General features: G+C 34.5%; 2 protein-coding genes across 2 annotated transcripts in view; both read left to right on the plus strand.

Annotated features, from left to right (window-relative positions):
• Positions 1-222: 222 nt before the first annotated feature.
• On the plus strand, positions 223-3,337 carry LOC107078562 (uncharacterized). The gene is made up of 2 exons (XM_015356861.2): positions 223-309; positions 1,625-3,337. Exons 1-2 carry the CDS (start codon positions 283-285, stop codon positions 2,480-2,482), a joined length of 885 nt encoding a protein of 294 aa, XP_015212347.2. The 5' UTR covers positions 223-282; the 3' UTR covers positions 2,483-3,337.
• Positions 3,338-9,628: 6,291 nt separating this feature from the next.
• col22a1 (collagen, type XXII, alpha 1) overlaps positions 9,629-14,160 on the plus strand; it is a 92,796-nt gene continuing 88,264 nt past the window's right edge. Inside the window, exon 1 of the mRNA XM_015356827.2 lies at positions 9,629-9,892. The gene's annotated coding sequence lies outside the window, so the exon portion shown is untranslated. The remainder of the gene's footprint in view (positions 9,893-14,160) is intronic.

A 14,160-nucleotide genomic window follows, 5' to 3' on the forward strand; every position in this document is an offset into this window, starting at 1 on the left:
TTTGTCATACAACCATACTGTATACCTCTTGAAAAGGTATTATTGTGAGTAAGTCAGTAAATGTATTGGCTTCCGGGCCTCTGTTCAAAGATGAGCAGGATTTAAATCACTGGAGATTTCACTGCCTGTGAAGTGACCCTAATCTCTTTAATCACCTTACAGAAATGTTGTTAAGCTTCTGTCCCAGGCAATGTCAATCACTAAAGCCAAGTTACTTCTGCATCATCCTGCCAAAGATACCGAGATACAGAATATTTGCAATCCATACTCACTCCCTGGGAAATGTTTAAAAGAAAGCAAGGTCAATTTGTAAGTAATGCTTCTTTTAAAAAAAAATATTTTGAAACTTGAATCAATGCAACAACATTTCAAAGCATTAAATTGTATAAAATTTCACATGAAACAATGTGATGATACAGATTTTAATTTGTAGAACTGTAAAATGTATCAAATATATACTGTATATATATTTTTCAAAAATTTCAACTTGTGAATCATAAGAAAACAAGTATAGGTGATGTCTGAGGTCCTTATCATTATTATCTTCTTTTAACATTTTTCTTTCTACTGTACATTGTAGTCTTAAATTAACATGGTAATATGCAAAGCAGGCTTTTGTCATAGTACATGTTACTTGACTCTTACTGGTTTATTTGAAGTTTTGCCACTTGTCATAGATTTATGATCTGGAGGAAAAAAATACCTGCAAACACTAAAATACCTGATCACATCTACTGTACAAAGTTAAGTGTGCCTGACCAAAAGCACATTTCTACAGGCAACTTTACAAAATTCTTTCCTTGCCAGTTTTTTGGATGATTTAATGTTCATAAATTAACAAAGGAATGTTAGTTACTGTACATGTCTTGTAAAGTACTGTTGTATAGGAAAGTGAACTGGCTTTTTCTGCCTGTGCTTTGCTCTGGAACAAAAAGCATTTTCAACATCTCTGGGGTACACATGGCAAAAGTTAGGCAGTGGTAAAAGTGATAGGTAAAAGAGAAGGTAAAAAAAGCTAAATAAAATTTGAAATGATCTATAATTCTCAATTATCTATCATTAATAAGCACAAAAAGTCCCTGAAATCAAAATGTGTACAGTACATTAAGTACTTTTATATCTTTAGTTAATTTTTAGTGTTATCTTTGCCAAACCCAGATAAATGTACATGCTTATGGGTTAATTGTAAAGTACTGCCAGGTAAGAGCTTTTAATTTCTGAACCTTTCCAAATTACAAATTTAGATGAAAGGTCAATTTAAAGAGACTGTAACATTTAATGCTCTTAAAGTAAAAACAATAGAAAAGAAAGACAGATTACAACATTTCTATTTGCTAATACACAACAGATAAGATTATACAGTATGTTGAAAGATTCAGATCACCCTGTCTACAAGTATGTTAAATGCTGCATTTTGTCAAATGAAAATTCCCTTACAATTTTAGTTTTTAAAAAAGAACTGGATGGTTAAAAAAAAACTGGTTAAAAAATAATTTTAATCATAGTTCACTTGTTTAAAGACCTAATTCTTCTATAGGTTTTATAATACAACTCTTATAACAGCCGTTGATCTCTATGTTTTATCTTACAGTACTGTATATCTTCATTTTACTGTTTTTTTAAGGGACCCCAGATTAATGATCTGCCTACCACCCAAATTAAAAATACAATCAGCGATGTGAGTGTCCTTAACCTCCGATTGCCAGTTACAAATGGCACAGATTTAAAAACACCTGGCTTCCATCTGTCACAGAGCAATGGAGAGCGGGACAAGGCTCGGGTTACTGCTGGAAGATCCCTTCTTAAAAGCCAAGTAAAGAGGGAGCACGCTGAAGTCAAGTCACAGCCTCAAGAGGCCATACAGAAAGAATCCGAAAATGTATTGCCAAGAAGGCCAGTGAAGCTGGCTCCCTTGGAGGTCAACAAAGATGTCAAGAAGTCACAGCAACAGAAAATTAAGGAAATTGAGCAGGAAGCTGCAATAGCTGCCAAGAAAGTGGAAGTCATGGGTACAGAATCAAACCTCCAAGGAATGAAACAGCATGCAAAAACGGGGCTGGAAAAGACCGTCTTAAATATTTCTCATGATTCTTTCAGAGAAACAGCAATACCCCAGACAAGATTAAAGAAACTTTGTTCAGTCCCTGAAAGACATTCAGATCACTTCCAAGGCAGTAATTGTGGTATCAGAAGAGAGACATCACTCAAAAAGAACACCTTTCCTTGCAAACCATTGGTACCTATGAGTAGCAGTCAGAAGTCTAAAGCTCTTGTCTCAATTGCCAGGGGGAACTGCAGTGGAAATCCTGATTTCTTTCAGGGTTCTGCTGTAGGACACCTGAGGCTGAGGAAAGGTAAAGACTTTGAAGTGGATCAGCGTAAATCTAAGATGTCAACACTAGCTGGATTATCTGATGATGATGGCAAGCCACCCCAGAGAACTAATACGAAGAAGCAGCTCTGCAGCACTGAGGGACGCTAGTTATATGCTGCAAAAAGCACCAAGAAAGTACTCTAGGCATACTGGTGACACAGGAAATAAGAGAAGAGAGCTCTGGTTGACAGATTGTTAGCAGTATGGCTTTTGGGGATATCCAAGATGTTGAGTGAAAGATTGTTAAAACATACAGTATTTCACAAATCTAGCAAGGTCCTTAGTCAATTATTGCTTCTTACATGATTGAGATGAACCTCATCATCATTTTGGTAATTTCAATATTATTTAAAAAAAACAAAAAGCAGCACTTGGGTGAGTAATATGGCTCAGCGATAACAAACACTGAATGGATTTCGACGTATCTTTGTGGATACAGAAAATATGAATACATATTGAAAAGACTTTTTTTTTTACGAAAGCCTATGATACATATTAAAAATAACCACAGAAGACATTGTAAGCCTAACACAAACCATTGTTAACTTCTTTTTAATTTGTGATTTGCTTTTAAGCTGTGCTACTAACTACTGGATAATGTTGCCAAAATGAAAACAACGAGTTTCTCTTTTTGTGGCACATAAGCTTGAGAGAGAAAATCTCATCCTGGACTATTGGAGCTTTCAACAAAATATTGTAGTTCAAAGCAACCACATCTTGCAACAACCTTTACAGCAAAATCTTAGGATTCATTTGGCTCCCCCACATCCCTTAATCAGAAGAAAATTGATAAATGATTAGCCATTAATATACAGTATTATAAATGACTGTAGAAATACAGCTACCCATAATAATAACAGCAAATTCAGAACTACCAAAATGTAAAACTTTCATTTTAAAGTAATACATTAAAATAATGATAAAAACAACAACAACGATAATGATGATGGAGATGGTGATGGTGATAAATTCAGGGGTAAAAGCATGAATATTGTGAGGAAAATATTCTCTTATTCTCTGAAATAAATACTGTATCTTATTGTTCTTTTATTCCAGCTGTTGTAGTCAATATTAGGATATTGCTATAAAATAAATGTATATTAGTATTAAATAATATTGCTTTCCAGTATATTCCATATTTAAAAAAAGATTCTTGTAAATGGATGTTTTATTTTTAAAAGTCCACTTTTCTTGGCCTGAGTTAAAAATCTGAGTTTTGAAGAATTATTTCAGTACAATTCCCCAAATGTATGTTCTACTTTGAGGTATTAAAATGAAAACATATGTTGTTGGTTACAATTTGAAACCACAATCACAACTAATTTGTTATTAATACTTCCTTACTTTTAAAGATCAAAAATAAAAATCTTTAAAAAACACGTTATTCATTGGTCCTGTTCTAGAAATTTCCCTGAAGCAGTACCTGTGTGTTTGCTGTGCTGCCTTCATTATTTCAAAACACAGACATTGTTGCAGTACTCTTTTAACATCTAGGAAAACTAGTGTGTATTCTGCTATCCTTTGACATTTTGTGACCATCCATTTTCAGTATCACGTTTTTGTTTAGAGGATTTTAATGCACTGAAACCTAACCTGACATACAAAGTCTATAAAATGGGGATATATCCTGGACAGGACACCAGTTCATCACTGGGCACACAAACATCATGTCTTTGGATTGTAAGAGGAAACCAGTGCACTCAGAGAAGACCCATGTAAACATACGGAGCAAATGAAAACTCTAACTCAGAGACAGATTATAATCCCATACAACACTACCTACTGAATGACCAATCTTGAGTAAAAAAAAACTGGTACAAATATAAAATATAAACACAAAACATCAGCTCTAAGCACTTGAGTGGATAAGTTCAAACGGTGCAGGTAATTGTACATTGGGTGATCCAAAGATATACTGTATACAGTATGGAATGAAATGCTTGATTAGGAAACTTCACCGGGAAATACAAGATAACAGCCATTACTCAAGATGGATGTCGAAAAGCTGTTTACTCAAAAATTAACTCAAAGTTAACATGATCAGAATAGTAGGATAAACACCCAAATAATTAAAATCAGAAAACACTGTTGAATTTTTGTGACTATTGATTATCTCGGCCATTCTCTCTATGGTTGTTGTAGTGGTACTGCATTTAAAAGAGTGTCCTTTATGTTCTGTTATCAATAAAGTTTGGCTCATGTTTCCATTCACCAGGTTCAGATGTGTCTGTTCTTCACACACAAAACAAAACAGTTGTATCACGTTGTCACCAGGTGGCATTTTTTCCTTGAAAGCATTGTAAAGATGGTATCCGGGTAGTTTTTAACTTTGAATCACCATTGAAAGCTGCAATGTATTATCAGCTGTCTTTTCTATTAAAATTAATCAATTCTGATATATACAAGCAAAATTAAAATAGCTTGCTTACCATTCCAGTGTTGGAATGCATTAGTCACTGTATATTTAGCTCAGTAGTGTGGGACAGTGCTCTCTATGGGTCAAATATTGAAATGGTTTACATGTAAAATGGAGCTCTTGTGTTTTTACTTTAAAAAATAAAATGGAACCAGATAGAAATTAGTGTACTTCATTCTGAATCCTGACATTCGACACAAATGGTTTCATTCCTCCAGGAGTTGATATGCTCTTGAATTCAGCACCTGACCGTGTTGCTCCTCACTCTCTTTTTAAGACTGAGTTATAAATTGCAAACAGAAGTTGTGTGACAATTAATCAATTCATTTGAATGCTTCAGAAGAAATCTTCAGAAGAAAGATTGTTCGCGGCTGGAGACAGCCAATCGCAGGGCTGTATGATGCAGTCTCAGCTGTCCTGAGTTTTTAAGCATCATGCACTTAACATGCCACTACTCAATAGACTTTGGAATACTGGAGGATAAATAATGTCTGCTAAACCCTGCCAGAGTTTTTCTACAATGTTTTCTAGTTTTTATTCTCTCTATGCAATTTCAGCCCTGCAAAACCCTCCACAGTGCTGTCACAACAAATGTCAGCATGTGGAAGTATGTTAAGCTATCTGAGATGGTATAGTGTTAAGAGTCACAGATTCTTAATCACAGCATTAATGAGAGGGAGAGGATCAAACTAAAACAGTCCAAATACCATCTAAAGGGAGAAACACTTGATCAGCTAGTACTGTTCTGACTATACCATTTTTTGTTAATAGAAAAACGTTTTTTCTACAAACCAACTTTTCGGGTAGGTTCAACTGTGAAAGCATTTTGCTCCTATGAAAATAGTTTTTTGTGCAGGCGATTAAGGGGTGACTGAGGAAAAGTCTTAAATATGTATCTAGTACATACCAGACATACCTCAACACTTGGCACTCATTTCTGATGTCTCCACTTTTAATGACCTGAGTTTTGTTGTCTTTTTTACTTTTTTCAAGTTCATAATATTTTGAAATCAGAAAACATCCACATTGAATGCCATTGGGCCTGCTAAAACTCAGCTGTTATGGATAACATGTATATTGTGGAAAGGTAAAGTCTATATTCCTCTAGTTGGAATTCGTCTCTTCCCTGGTTATTGCGGCCTTGGTTATAGGTCTCTAAAGAAAGATTTAAGAAGTCGTAGTTAACATTTATCCATTTTCAGTAACTGCTTAGTCTAGTATGGTTCATGGTGAGCCAGAGAATAACTTAAAAGACAACAAGAGCAAGGCAGGCTGTACCATGGATGGGATTTCAGTTCATAGCAGAGTATACACACTCACATACATATGGGGAACAAGCAATAACAAGCATGTCTACAGCCAGAGAAATAATGCAGCCACAAATAGATCATACAAACTTTACACAGCAATAGGCTAGCTACTGTACCAAAGTCATCATTTTTATCTATATTACTTTTGTAGATTTTAATTAGCCATTAAAAGTAACATTTTAATAAATAAGCATTAAAATTAAATCTTCAAAATAAATCTTGAAGAGCCATTTGTTGAATAAACACGTATCAGATGTCTATAGTAAGTCTACTTCAACGTTTCTTGCATTGTGAACTTCAATAGTAAAAAGTATGGAATACTATACATATCCATGGAAATGAATGCCTTCACATAAGGGTCAGTAGTCTGATTATACACTTCAATGTTCAGAGAGGGAAAATGTGTTGCTTTGTTCACTGCATTTTCATGTCAAGAAAAGTGAAATTAATTATTCATTTGTGATAATGTACAGTACAGTAAATTTTCCCCTTTGTATTTCTGCTCTGTATAGAAAGTTGAACCATGTGCACCTCTGATTAACTGCTTTATCACCCGCCTACAGTACTATAGTACCTTAAAGTTTATACAAAAAAATATAATTGAAATCTTTCAGTCACTTGAACGTGACGAAGGTTAATAAAGCAAAGTGTCTTAGGATGACATATCAAGAGACAAAACGCACACAATGGAATGTACTAAGCAAGGATCCATTATATCTATTGACAAAACATTTTAAAGATTAAACATTTTGTAGTCTTCTGCATATTTTTTATTCTTTGGAGGAATATTTCCCGAATTATGAATAAAAAGGAAAATTGAAACAATCACATACTTATTGATGAATGTGCAATTCCTAGAATATATTCATCTATTGCAGCAGTAGCACACAGGAACACAGTAATACTGTAGTAGTGTACATTTTATCTGATGACTTGGTTAGACACTTGTCAATCCTACCTCCTTGACTTTTCACAGATTGCTTTAACATAAACAGCTGAACTCACAAATATGTCCTTCCATAATGTGGCCAGGACTCCCAAAGTCCATCTGCTTTAAAACATCAGAAGACTTCCTCTCCCAGTCCAGCACTTCTATAGTTAGCAGGCATTGCTGACTAAGAAATGACATCACATACAATACATTCTCTCTAACTCTCACCCTTCACACACGATTTTTCATAAAAAATGCTTTGAAGCATTTGTCATAAAAAGAATTTCAAAATAATTCAGAACTTTATTTCACATTTTAATAACAAATCTTCAATATTATTTCTGTAACAATTTAGTTGATGTTGTACAACTATAAGTGCAGCAGAGGGCGCAATTGGGGCTTTTAGAATAATGCAAGTACTGTATATAAAGCTCCTTAGAATGTAGTGTAATTTTAAAATGTATAGCAATTGACATCAATCAATGCAGAGTGAAACACAACACTCCCCACCACGTCAATTTTATATGGTCTGAATATTGTTACTTTCACCATTGCTTTATTCTGAGACAGAGAAATGGCCATATTGGAGATTTTACCCAGCCACCAGCCTCTGGTTGCTCACTAGCTTTGAGGTATGAAGGCTTTCTTCTGCAACTGCACTCTCTAAATCTGACTTCCAACATGTGCATCCTGATAGTAGAATCTACTTTCTTCTCCTTTTATTGTTTGCTACACAACCCCGGCTGTGGTCAGCATCTGCTTGAGTAAAAGAGTTTGTGTGGGACAGTTCACATGCGGGGCAGACACTGGTTGCTGTGAAGCCAGATGACTGAGGAGGTCTCGGAGTCAGTGACACTATAAAGTCAGCGACATCAGACTCTCAAATTACACGGTGAGGAGGCCAAAGAGACTACAGTAAAACCACGCAGCTTTCACTGCATCCAACACAAATCGCCTTAAGTCCTGAGAGTTTTACGGTGAAAATCTCTTATTTTTCTCTGTCTTCACTTCCTTTTTTCCTGATCTTACCAGTTATTAGAATCTTAGCTCGGCTGGACCTAGTTAGTACACAGTTGGGTGTCTTCAAAGACAAACGAGGTTGGTGCTATAGGCGGTATTATTGTGCTGGTACTGTAGGTAGCACTCTTACTCCAGGTCAGTTCCTGGTTGAATTTCTAACCAAAGACTGGATGCTGGTTAGGGAACACTGTGCTGTAGGAGGTGCTGCCCATCATATAAGATGTTAAACTGAGTTCATGACCACTTTTATCCAGCCAAGTGTACAAACAGATCCCTTAACACCATTTGAAAGAATATTCATGTTAATCCTGGTGTATTTCCATTTTGGGCTCTAGCAGAGATGGTCTGCTAGAGCCCAGAGATGGAAGAGAATTAAGATGGTCTGTTCCATCTTAATTCCATTCGAGGAGCAGAGTCTTACTTCTCTATGTTTCATGTAGTGATGCTGCCCATGCATATTGGCTACTAGTATGACTTTGGACAGTGGGAGGAAACCAGAGCCCCCCAAGGAAACCCATGTGAACACAAGAAGAAACAGAACAAATTCCACACAGATAGTACTGCAGGAATTGAGCCAAAGTCCCCCAGCTCTACACCAACATGCCTTTATATTATTATTATCAGTAGAAAAAGTAATGTTGCTGTTTTTGTTATTCTTAGTACTGTATATGGACCAGTACAGAACTCCTTAAAGATCCTGTATAAAGATAACCAGTAAAGAACTAAAGGCATTAGATGGGAAACTATGTCTCCTTAGAAATATACATTACCATCTAAAGAGCAGAGGAAATATCATGACATACAGTATTCCATAAATGCCAGAGAAATACAAGAGATGCCTGTCTCTAGAAATTTTATAGCAGGTAAAAGAACAAATAAGCTTGAAATACTGAACTAAGAAGCTATCAAGTAGATGAATCATTGGGAATTAAGACACACAAATGATCTTAATAATATTCCGATGAATGTGCTGTAACAAATTATGATATAGAAATTGGACATTTTGTCAATTGTTTCCACAACAGGTTGGCAATTATTGGACATTTTGATATCTCGATATTAAAGCAGTTACAAAATAATATTACGAATTCAAAACATAAAAAGGCATCGGTGTATGTTACTCTTTGGTACAGAAGCTTGTTTTTTGTTGTTACAAACCACTTGAAACAAGGTGGAAAATGTATTACTGTGTCAACAGGAAAAGTAAGCCCTCCGTAAGTCTCAGGAAAGCTATATTTTTAAAACACATTTTTGAAAAGCAGACAATAATGAAAGAAAAATGTACAGAAAAACTGTACTTGTCAAAAAGAATTCTTATTGTTTAATCTACGTGCCCTGGAAAACTTAACAGATACCACAGAATTTATATAGAGAACACTCGAACTGTGTTTAAAGTGACAATGAGGTTAGCAGTGAAGTTAAGAGCACAGTTCTCCTTTGAGCAGGGTATTTTAGATGGGTGCAGTAAAAAGACAAAAATACCCTGAAAGTTCGGCTATAATTGGATGGAGCTGTCAGCCTTTTTTATTTCCATGAGCCTCCCTCTGAAACTCAATACTTTCAGTGTAGTTCCTCCCACTCAATCTACCGATCCAAAGCTTGTTAGAGAACTTTACCTCATTTTTAACAAGACTTTACACTGGATTGTCACCCTGGACAAATAAAATATTTTTTACTTACATTCTATGAATAAAAAGTGATCCTCAGGCTTTCTAACTTAGAAGATGCTGCAGTCTTGTACCCTGCAGAGCAGAGAACAAGTGCACATGTAACTGGAATCTGAGGAAGACTGTGACAGAACTGTGGATGGTCAACAGAAGATTTTTTTAACCAAAATCCAAGTAAGAATCAAATATTAACATATTTATTTTCAGGGAACTCAAAATTTGACAATCAGATATTTATTCAACTACTTGAAGCTCTTACAATTATTTCAGTCTAGTAGAAGGACCTTGTGTCTATCATCTGTTTGATATTTGTTACCAATGGTAAAACCAAATGGCTGGTTTTACACTGCACATAAAGAAACATTCAACAGATATACAAATAAAAAAATACAAGATGGCACTTTTTACAAACCTTGAATTATTATTTATCAAACCACTTATGCATAATTTAGTAATTTCATTGTACAATACTTTTATACTCTAATCTAACAATGATAAAGGTTCTCTTGACTAGATTTGTGTTTAAATAAACTTTGGCTACAATTTAAACCTGTGTAGTATGTTGGTAACCTCATTGTCCTTGAAAATTGAGTTAAATTTTAAAGGCTTGCTTACTGGACACTAATTATCTTAATATAAATTAAAATAAAGTAGTCAAATTAATCTTGGACTACAGGAAAGCAGTCTGTGCACTATGCAAAATGTTTTCTTTCTTGCAAGATTTCCTGAAATATCTGACAATGCTGAATGCTCAATTTAGTGCTTAATTTAAATTAATTTAAGAAAATCATTTTATAAATGTAAACAAATCTGAAATAATTTCAAGTATGTTACTCTTGCAGTACTGTACATGGTGTGTAAAATGAGCTTGACTAATACATCCTGCAAAGTTTATTATCTTTCAGTGACCAAACAGAAAGCTACCACCTGTGGAAAGTGAAAAAAATACAAAATGCATGTAGCACCCACTTGTGGGCAAAAACAGAAATTAATGTCAGGTTGTACACGTACTGTAGATTAAGGCTAGTTAACATAAAAGCAGGTCTAATCTATTATTAAAGAACCTTATGCACAATATATTTTAATTAAAAAAAACAATCATTCTCGTAAAATCACAATCAAATCACTTTCCTATATGATGTTCTTGAAGTAAACTGAAATTAACATGATTTTTAATCAAGATCTCAAAAATGCAAAACAGGTCACATTTTAATGTTAGCTAAGATATGAAATGCATAAAGGTAAAACCATTAACAAAATATTTCTAATCACAATGTATTAGTCTAGCTCTGATGTGAAGACTTCTGACTTCAACTTGAAGAGGATTGTAAATTATAAAACCTTATTAATAAGATTTACAGAAGTTACAGCATGTATTTACTGTAACTATACTGGTCCTGCAGCTGTTGATGGTCATGTATGCTTTAAGTTGTATTATTGTTTTTTTTATTTAATTGCTTGTTGCTAATATACTGTGTGTTGTTAAATTACACACTGTACAACTGACTAAACAGATGACACATTTGAAGCCCATTTAATAATGTTGATGCCACTTCCAGTACCAGTTTTCAATTCAATTTAAAATATTTTCTGTCATGAGATTTTGTGCTGCTGCCACTCCAAGTACACTATGTGATATCTTGTGTCTGTGTCAAAATTCTCTGTTGCTGACAGATGAAAATCTTTGGCTCCTTATTGTAGGATATTAGTGTGTTGTAATGAATTATAATTAACCCCCATGAGTACTGTTCTTTTGTCTCTGAAAGAGTAAAAGTCTGCCAATTTAAAATGAATACCAATCCAACACGGGTGATTTAACACTTATTATCCATATCTGAATATGTCTTTTGCACATATTTTCGCATATTTACCATGATTATTATTAGATTAGATTTTTATTTGTGCAGTCTGACATCAAATATTTGCATTTAATACCTTTTCTATTTATATTTATAAATAGATGTTTGTTATTTATTGAATAATTAATATTCTGTACAAATGTACAGAATATTTGTAAAATTATTTATTAGAATCAAATACCGACACAAAGCTCATGTGTGTGTATGGATGATTATTACCATGTATTGTATGTCTGCAGTGGGACTCAGTAACACTTTGACATTTATTCTTTCTACTTGTTGTGTTATCAGTTTTAAAAACATAATTTGATGACTTTTGGCATCCTAGTTTTGATTTGGAAACCATGCTTTTCTGTGGTTAACATGTAAAGCACGGTATAAAATTCTAGTTTAATTATGGTTATGTAAAAGATTATAGCTTTTAAATTCAACATAAGCTAAGAAGAATAGTTTAGAATTAATGAAATAACTATATTTTTATAATCTATTTATATTTAATTAATTGTCACAAGAACATATTAAAAAAAAACAATAAACAGTTTTAGGTGTGCAGCATACTGTATATATCTAAAATGGCATATTACAAAGCTATTATTTTCTAGTTTTTCAAATATGTCAGGTTTTTGATTTACTCTTTCCAAAAATCAATCTAAATACACTGAAACAAATCACCTTCAAGTTAACAAAATGCCATAACCTGAATACAGTTTGAATTGCCTAAGCCTCCTTTGATACCCTCACTGACTGAGAATTCATGGTGTACAGGAGCACTAAATATACAAAATCCTTATTGTGGTTTATTTCTATGAAATAATAACTTCCAGTATTCTACCTCAATAGGATTAACATCTATAGTACATTGTGTGTTTTAAAGGCTTTGGTTAGGAATGTACTATCACTGAAGGAATTTCTGACATCTGTTCATTGACACACCATGTGCTACTGAAGCAGAGCCTCAGCTCACACTTCAAATGCAAAAACAGAGATGCGCCACAAAGGACCTCACAATCTCACTGGATCGGCTAACCAAGGAAGCTGATGCAAGTTAAAGCTAACATTCTCTGGTGTAGAATGTCAGAGCAGGCAAATGAAGCAGCAGCTCCTCAGGTCTAACAGAATATTAATTTATACTGTACAGTAGATAGTAACATAATGTAAATATGTAAAGTACATATTAAAACAACAATGTACACCTTGAATAGACTGTAAATGCATGATTTTATCAGCATTTCTGACATGAGAGAGGACTAGCAAAACCCAAACATCTCTTTCATTATTGATCCCTATAAGCCTGTACAATACAAGCAAAAGACAGGTGAAAACAGGCAGACAGAGCAACTAATACTGCACTTGGAGGAAGATTTAGAAAGAAAAGAAACAAGCCAGGTGAATTCCCTTTTGGATAAGAATATTTTTTGCCAGTTATTGTAGCCAGAAATTTGCAATGTTTCCTTGAAAAAAAAGTAATATAACTTTTATTTTGACTGATTGATGACTGAGACAACTTTGCAAGTCAGTGCAAACTGTGTAGGAGCTACTGTAAGTAGGTGTTAATTGTAGGCAGGAAGGCTGATAATATTTAACCTACTGTTTAGCAACAGTGCAGCTGTTTCTTATCACCAAAATATAGTTCTGTGCATCATGTACAGTATGCTAAGCATTTAATACTTCAAAAGTGGTGTTTAAACCGATAATCTGTAACTTGTGGAGCATCGTGGAGGAACTCCAAAAGCCATAATACATTTGTGGTACTGGTAACTGCCACAAAATCCAAATTATGAATTATAAAGCTAATGCACTGGAAAAAGAACTTAAGAAACTCCATTGGCTCCAAGAGATTCTCAGCAAAACAAGATTCTCAGCATTCAGGGAGATGTGCAGCATCGATTGTCAGAGAAACACCCGGAGAAAGAGAATAAGGATGATGGTCCCAGGCGGTGAAAAGTAACATATTTCACTAACTCAAAATCACATCGCCAAAGAAATTTGCCCCACTTCAGAACCTTGAATCAGATACGGGAGCTTAAGGGCAGGACACTTCCATCTCTAATCCAAATTCTAAAAAAATCGGTCTCTACTAGGAATACAAAAAGAGATTTGGTGGTTGTTGGCCACTGTGATTCTCTAGAACACTATACTGTAACTGTAATTTTGCACCTCTGTATTCTCTGTGAAGCCAAACTGTCTGATGGATATCATCCATCAGAAAAAAGGCTCCTACTGTAACTAGAGCCACAATATGCATCACATAAATGTGGTATTATATGAAGCTCTAGATGCACCATGGGTGCATATAGGATTTGACTAATTTCATATTTATAGACTTAAAGATGCTTTCTCTAAATCTTAAATATTACTAATTTCTTAAAACATGTCTTTGCCATTGCAGCTGCAAATGGATATCATAAATTGTTAAATCAAGGAAGTGTGCAGTTTATAGGGGATGGGAGTGGCAAATGCCACATCATCTTATATACTGTACCAAGCCCACACATATTTCTGCGTAACAGCCTTTTCCCAAACAGCCTGTATACAGTACCACTATGTTTGTAGACAGCGAGAACAAGTTACCAACAGTAACCA

Source organism: Lepisosteus oculatus, chromosome 10 (assembly GCF_040954835.1).
Source record: "Lepisosteus oculatus isolate fLepOcu1 chromosome 10, fLepOcu1.hap2, whole genome shotgun sequence".
Classification (NCBI taxonomy): Eukaryota; Metazoa; Chordata; class Actinopteri; order Semionotiformes; family Lepisosteidae; genus Lepisosteus; species Lepisosteus oculatus.